The sequence below is a fragment of the Hesperophylax consimilis genome, chromosome 27 (genome assembly GCF_061612785.1).
Source record: "Hesperophylax consimilis isolate HC1 chromosome 27, BYU_Hcon_1.0, whole genome shotgun sequence".
Classification (NCBI taxonomy): Eukaryota; Metazoa; Arthropoda; class Insecta; order Trichoptera; family Limnephilidae; genus Hesperophylax; species Hesperophylax consimilis.
In genome coordinates this window covers 22,329,985-22,338,017 of record NC_142862.1, presented here as the reverse complement: position 1 = coordinate 22,338,017, position 8,033 = coordinate 22,329,985, and the positions used below count along the sequence as shown (strand labels likewise).

Genomic DNA, 8,033 nt, shown 5'->3' with positions numbered 1-8,033 from the left:
GTATTCATAAACTAAATCAATGGAATATTTCTGAATGTATTCATAAACTAAATCAATGGAATATATCTGAATGTATTCGTAAACTAAAAACTAAATCAATGGAATATATCTGAATGTATTCATAAACTAAATCAATGGAATATTTCTGAATGTATTCATAAACTAAAAACTGTTCTTGAAACGTGATAAAATACGCTTTCAAATTTTATTATTACAAATAAAAATTTAAATTTTGATTGCTAACATGGGTCATCTTGATTTTTTGTAACTAAAATTACTGATAATGAAAAGATACATAAAAACACACTTATTTTATTAGAAAAATGTATCACAAACATTATTATCATCTCACTTTTTTGTCGTTTCATATGAAAATAATGAATAAAAAATTCACAAATATTCGTGCACATTTTAATTGTTCTGTAGTTAATTTCTAGATTTGAATATAAAGCGTAGTGTTTTCTCTTTCTAACGCCTTTTAGACCATTATTTCTCATGATGACAGTGAGGAAGACAATGATTTCTGTGAGATAATTTGTTCTCAAAAGCAACAAATTAGCCTGAAGGGTTAAAGTAAAAAATGAGTACCCTACTGACAAACACACAACTCTACTGACCAACACACCTACTCTACTGACCAACACACCTACTCTACTGACCAACACACCTACTCTACTGACCAACACACCTACTCTACTGACCAACACACCTACTCTACTGACCAACACACCTACTCTACTGACCAACACACCTACTCTACTGACCAACACACCTACTCTACTGACCAACACACCTACTCTACTGACGAATACATCTACTCTACAAGGACGAAAACATCAAATCTACTGAACGTCCCAAAATCAAATACATATTTTGGCCAGAAAAAACACCCAATTCCATGCTACATAACTACATAATGCCTTTCCAAATGAAATTAAAAACACCATGGAGATAAAAAGTTTAAAAATGACTTCAAAATATGGCTAAATTAACATGAAGATGAGAAAATCATTAAAATGATGAAGTAGAAAATGAGGAAATCATGATGTAACACCAATACAAAAATCTACAGTGCGCTTCAGAACAGGAGGAGTATCTGGTGAGGAGGACTGTTGATACATTACTTTGTATTTCTATCATAAATACCTGAATAGTTACTATCATAAATACCTGAATTCATAAAATTTGGTTGACAAAGCCATTGCTTGAAATAGCTTTGGCTATGTTTTGAAACCAGATCTGAATAGGCAGGTACTCTCCAATTCTCCACTTCTGATTTTTCTTCTCACAATATTTCCCAACTAAGGATGCCATAGTCCCACTGGCTCCCGGTAAAAGTAAAATATTTGTGTGGTGTCATATAAATTAGAAAAAAAACATTGTATAATTATAATATGTGCTAGCCAATCTGTTATCGTCTTGTACAAGCAGATTTTTTTATTCTTGTATTTTAGTTAACCATAGAAGATTATTTGCAGTTTATATGGTCATTTAAATTAGTTTAACCCCTTAGGCCTCTGGCATATTATGTTCTGATTTGCAAAAAATCCAAATAAATGGAATATTTCTGAAAGTATCTCAAAACTAAAAAATGTTTTAGAAGAGTGATTAAATAATTCAAATTTGTGAAACATTAAAATTTTGAATGCAAACATAAAAAAATAATTTAAATGGTTCACCTTACATTTTTTCTAAAATGAACTGAAATTACTGATAACGAAAAATACATAATTTTATCAGACATTAAAATTTTGAAGGCAAACATAAAATTTTTTTTTAACGGTTACTGATAACGAAAAAAAAATCATTTTACCAGACAAATGAATTATAATTGTTATTGTGATCTCACTTTTTTGTTGTTTCATACAAAAATAATTTAAAAATTACAAAGTTTCAAATTGCGGTCTGAATGGATTCAATTTTTTCCTTAAATAAAATTGAGAAGGCTTCCGGGGTAATATCTATTTTCGTTAGAAACATGAGTTCGGAAATTACAGTCTTTAATGAGTTCCAGAGACGTCGCGGGTTGGTTCGCTCAGAGTTAATCTTTTCTTTCCAATACTCTGATCTTTTGGAATATTTTACTCGTATGTATACTGTTTTTGAGGAAGGATCCATTCGTCTCTTGTAGTTACAGAAGAGTTTTTTCTATAGAACCTGTCTAATTTTCGCATGAGTCTCTTTTGGTTTCGACATTCGTCGTCAAACCAGCCGTCAGACTTTCGAACTTTTCGTGTTTTTGATGTTGTCAGGGAATATTTATTTAACAGACATGAAAGTGTTTTATTAACCTTTTGAACGCGTTAATTTGCTCCGTTTTATCTATACCCGTACGCGGTACATATTTTCAAATACCTATGCACGCAATTAAATGTCAAATTATAGCATTCTGGCATGATTTATTGGACTATATAGACAGAACAGATTATTCTCCACAATATGATAACAAATCCTCGTGTGTCAACACTCTTAGATGTTTATAAAAACAAAAACATAAAATTTCATACAAAGACGTACCGTATCTTTTGAATGTGGTCCCGCCATTCACTCGGCGTGTGTGTACTTAGGTGATAGACACAAGTGGGACACCATGAGCACTTATCATTTTTAGTTATGAAAACTTTTTCTAAAACTGAACACTTAAATTTTATGTCACTTAATATAATAACAAAATTGAACTAACGCCATCCGTTGACAAAATTGTAAACTATAGCACTCGAAGGCGCAAAGAGGTTCACTTGATTATCGATGTTTTTTAATGAAATACAATTTTATTTTCGAGAAATTCTTGTAGATGTCAGCATCGCGATAGTTCTACGAATGTTCAAGCGAGCGGGAAATAAATTTATGTGGAAAGACCGCTGGAATATCGGCATTCAAAGTTTCCATATCAACTGTTGATACAGCCGCGTGTGAGTATGGACTTTTTGCCGTAACAACAGTTGATACGGCCGCGTGCAAAGAGTTAAATGTCTTGACAAGTTCGGTAGTGGTCTTTGTTTCCCAAACATTGGGTGTACATAATAGAGAGGTCTGTAAATCTTCTAGAAAATCACTAAAGCTAAATTTACGCTTTTCCCTCGATAGGATTGTTCTATGTTACTTTGGGCAGGTTAAAATCAATATCAGTGCAAACGAGCCGATGGTCCGACAGTCCTATATCACGAATATCTGCTAACAACGGTGGATCACAGTTATTTGAAATTAGTTCATCTAATGTACCACCAGCATCGTAAGTTGGGACGTCGACCCACTGTCGGCATCCAAAGCTGGATAATGGATCTAAGAATTTAACAGTGTTTGGTGATGTCACGCGCTTGAGACGAATATTACTGTTGCCTATAAAAATGAGTGTGTTTTGTTTTGTTTGTTGAGACACAACCATTTCTGTGGACAATATGAGGTGTAACTAATTAAACTGAGGGGGGTTAACAGAATAAAGAAAATATTAAACCATAATATATTTTTCACCTTTTTATTGGTTTACAACAATTATAATCATATATCACATCGATACAGAAAAATAGCTAGTTATAATAATAATTTTAGACATTTATTTTTTATAGCATTTTTTTGAGATTCGTTTTAATATTATTGCCATAAAAAAATAACTTTCCCGTGGGGAACATGCTCGAGTATTAAGTTTACTTCAAACATTTAATTTAATTACATCACTTTGATAATAAAAATACAAATGACACAGAAATAACAATAATACCACTGAGATATTTAAGATATTTTTTAGGTTATTATTTTAAGCAAAAAAAAAGAGTCCTATGCATAAAGAAAATCGTTAAAATAAATCAATTTATTGATATGAATCAACAAAAAATAATGAAAAGTTAGGTTATGTTATGAGTGCAGTCAAATAAAGATTGATGTCGAAAATTTTGAAAAAAAAATACCAAAGTCAAAATGGCTGGTTTAGTACAACAATACATTTGTAAATAAACTTTACTAAAACTGTTGACTAAAGCGATAGTATTAAATAAAAATAGACATAGTTAATAGTTCAACACTTATTCTAGATATGAAAATAAAGCAATACAGTGAAACTCTCATAAGAAGTTCCCACTTAAGAAGTTTTTTTTCCTGTCCCTTGGAAAACTTCTTAAGAGAGTATCACTGAAGTAACACAATATGACATTGCATTTGGTTATCAGATAATTTTTAACACAATTATATAATTTATTCAAAAATATCATTTCAATTTACCGATTGTGTACTTTTGGAAAGACAATACAGTATTATTTGCTGCTGGTAAAATTATGAAAATGTTTCATACAAAATTAAAAAAATGCTTTGCTTGTATAATATTTTTACAATGTAGTGTGAAATTTCATTTGCGCTTTGTAAAAACTGCATAAAATGTTTTGTTCAAAAGTTAATATTATTTTATCACGTAGCAGTAGTCTGATAGAGGCTTTCACAGAAATGTACATTTCTTTCCTGTAATTATAGGAAAATGCATGAAATTTCCTGTAACTAGGGAAATATGCCTGTTTCTTTCCTTTAAATATTGGAATATGCATGTTTCTTTCTTGTGACTACGGGAATAAGCACATTTCTTTCCTGTAATTAAGGGAATATGCACGTTTCTTTCCTGTAATTAAGGGAATATGCACGTTTCTTTTGTGTAACTGGGAAAATGCATGATTTTTTCATGTAACTTTGGGTTTATGCAATATACATGTTTCTTTCTTATGACTAAGGGAATATGCACATTTCTTTCCTGTAATTATAGGAAAATGCACGAATCTTTCCTGTAATTAGGGAAATATGCCTGTTTCTTTCCTTTAAATATTGGAATATGCATGTTTCTTTTTTGTGACCAAGGGAATAAGCACATTTCTTTCCTGTAATTAAGGGAAAATGCATGAATCTTTCCTATAACTATGTAAATATGCCTGTTTTTTCCTATAAATATTGGAATATGCATGTTTCTATCTTGTAACTAAGGGAATATGGATATTTCTTTCTAGCAATTGCGAGAAAATGGATATGATTTTCTTGTAACTGTGGAAATATGCATGTTTCTTTCTTGTAACTATGGGAATACGGATGATTCTTTCCTGTAATTATGTGAAAATGCATGATTCTTTTCTGTAATTACGGGAAAATGCGTGAATATTTCCTGTAACTATGACAATATGCTTGATTCGTTCCTGTAAATATGGAAAAAAAACATGTTTTTTCCTGTATATTTCAGTCACACAATGCCATTTATGCCCAGTACCTTTCCACACAAAATAATATATTATTAAATTATCCATAAAATGGGGAATGGATAGAAAAAACCCTTCAAATGCTAAACACATCATTAACAAAATATAAAGGGATGGTAATCTTAAAGCAGCCATTTTCTTTGAATAGAAAATCTAAGATTTTATAAAATACAAAAATGCTTTATAATACTAACAATCATTTCTTATCCGATAATTAGGCACTGCAGTGTTTATATATCATCATATACAAATATTTAATATTTAGAATACACAGTACACAGTATGTAAATATGTTTTGTTTGGCCAACAGCGGTAATTGACCAATGCTTATTTAATTACTTCTGACCATTTGCTTAAAGTTTTCATTCTACGCTCATATTCTTATACAGTTACAAAAATAAATAATATTCCTACAAAATACCATTAGTTTCAGAAATTGGTTACTTCAAACACCAACTAGTTTATTAAAAATCTCATTAATTCCTTATAATTTTGATGCAATCTTTGTAACAATTTTAACCCGTAAGGACTGACAAGAAATAAATAAGTTATTTTCGTTAAAGCCAACATGTAGACAATACATACTTGATAAAGTGATATTTTTATTTTTGTCTTTAACTAACTACAGGGTTTTCCAATAAGAGGTGTTATTTTGAATAGCCCGCTGAATTTCTTGTAATTATTATTGATATTACTTTTGAAGCTGTCATTTTTTGACATTTGACAAGTAGAAACTACGCCATTAATAAAAATGGAACGATACACGCTTCAACAGCGCATTGAAATTATTAAAATTCACTTGAGTGAATCAAATGCAAATCATCTTGAGTGATGAGGCCCATTTCCACCTCGGTGGCTTCGTCAACAAGCAGAATTGTCACATCTGGGGCTCGGAAAACCCAAGAGTTATTGTTGAAAAGCCTCTCTATTCTCAACGTGTGACTGTTTGGTGCGGTTTATGGTCCGGCAGAGTCATTGGACCTTACTTTTTCGAAAATGAGGCTGGAGCAACAGTTACGGTGAATGGATTGCGCTATCGAGAGATGATTAATGATTTTCTATGGCCGGAATTGGATGGTATTGATCTGGACAACGTTTACTTTCAACAAGACGGCGCTGCGTGCCACACAAGCAACGAAACCATTGATCTTTTACCATTGAATATCAAAATAACACCTCTTATTGGAAAACCCTGTAGTAGAGGTAATTTCCGGTGGCGGAATGAATGTACAAGGTCGACACTGTAATTGCGGTGCTTTGTACAGTGCTTGGGAGCGATCCAACACTGAAGGAGTCTTTTACAAAACTATTTGAGAAATTGGGTAAAATAATTTATGTACATATTATCAGGATATAACAAAAATATAATATAGTATGTAATAAAACAACAAAAAAAACACGATGATGATGAATTATGCAACGTTAAAGGTTCGCTGATGAAATGAAATGCTACGATGAAGACTAGTTTAAAATTTTTTTTATGTCCAATTAACTTAGGCCCTGAGGAAAACGAATCCAGCCCCCCCCTGTGGGGAAGATGATGGGTGGAGAGGTCAAAGGGTATCTGTCTCTTCGGCTTCTCTCGATCTGACCCGCCACAGTTGGTAGGCAGATGCGACCGTCGCCAAGACTTGGACAAACCTTACCCCATGAACTCTCAGTCACCAAACGTAGGGAACCACTTGGGGTGATCTATGACAGAGGTGTGGTATTCAATTAATGGTTCACGGGGCGGGTGGCAAATCAACTATGATGAAGATTCATACCAAAATTATGAAATTTTATGGACAAATTGTTGCAATATAACATGACAACAGTTTCATCATAGTTATTGATGAAGTAATTAAAACTGACAATTCAAAGCTGGTTCAGTGAAATAACTTTAAAAAAATATATAAAATTTAATAGCTGAATACATCGGCAAAACCTTTTGATGAAGTCACATAGTATTTTGATGAAGTCACATAGTATTTTGATGAAGTCACGTAGTATTTTGATGGATTTGAATAGCTTTATGTAGCAATAACCTTTGATAAAATTACCAATCGAGATCACTGCGATCCTCTTCAAATGGATCTGTGGTGGAGTCCAGTCGTCGGTTTGATGAAGTGATGAAGTCCGATGAATGTACATAGCAAGTAGATCTATGAAGACAGGCCCCTGTGCTTCCTCTTCATGCGAGCGTAGGGTCCGATATCGGGGTCCATGATGAAGTCGTATAGCACAGCAGACCAAGAATGGTGCTGGGGGAGATCATCGTAGAATTCTGGCGCTATTCTTTTTACCTGGAAATTTGTCACAGTGAGTACAAAAAAATATTAACTCCACACAGGAGGTCCTTATTTCATCTTAAGGGATGCTGTATGGAGGGTCTTTTTGAGGAGATGAAGGTGTGAATGTGTTGAACTCATTGTTGTTCTGATGTGACAAATATCAACCATTGTACAAATGTCTTCGAAAGATTGCAATATGATTGTTAAGAAAAAGGAATCTATGAAACGGACTGCCCATTTCCGCACAGAGTCAAGGGTTGTGTATTATTACGTACATTTGGTTCCCATTGGAGCACAACTTCTACCCATTTTTGTTTCCTTCTTTATATTCACTGGAGTTGACACGGGCACTCGTAGAAAAATGTTTTTGGGCGAACAAGTTTACAAGTTGTAATCAACGTAAGTGTGATCTTCTATACTGATTTGAAAGAAAATTGATATTTTGAGAAAGTTCAACATGCTGAATAAATGTAATTAAGGGATGTATCATTGTTTCATGGGGATGTTTTAAAATAAATAATAGTGGAGAGGGGAG

General features: G+C 32.8%; 1 protein-coding gene across 1 annotated transcript in view; it reads right to left on the bottom strand.

Annotated features, from left to right (window-relative positions):
• Window positions 1–3,461: 3,461 nt before the first annotated feature.
• ifc (delta4-sphingolipid-FADS-like protein ifc) overlaps window positions 3,462–8,033 on the bottom strand; it is a 51,209-nt gene continuing 46,637 nt past the window's right edge. Inside the window, exon 7 of the mRNA XM_089648448.1 lies at window positions 3,462–7,510. Coding sequence (XP_089504574.1) covers window positions 7,370–7,510 — 141 coding nt within the window. The 3' untranslated portion in view covers window positions 3,462–7,369. The remainder of the gene's footprint in view (window positions 7,511–8,033) is intronic.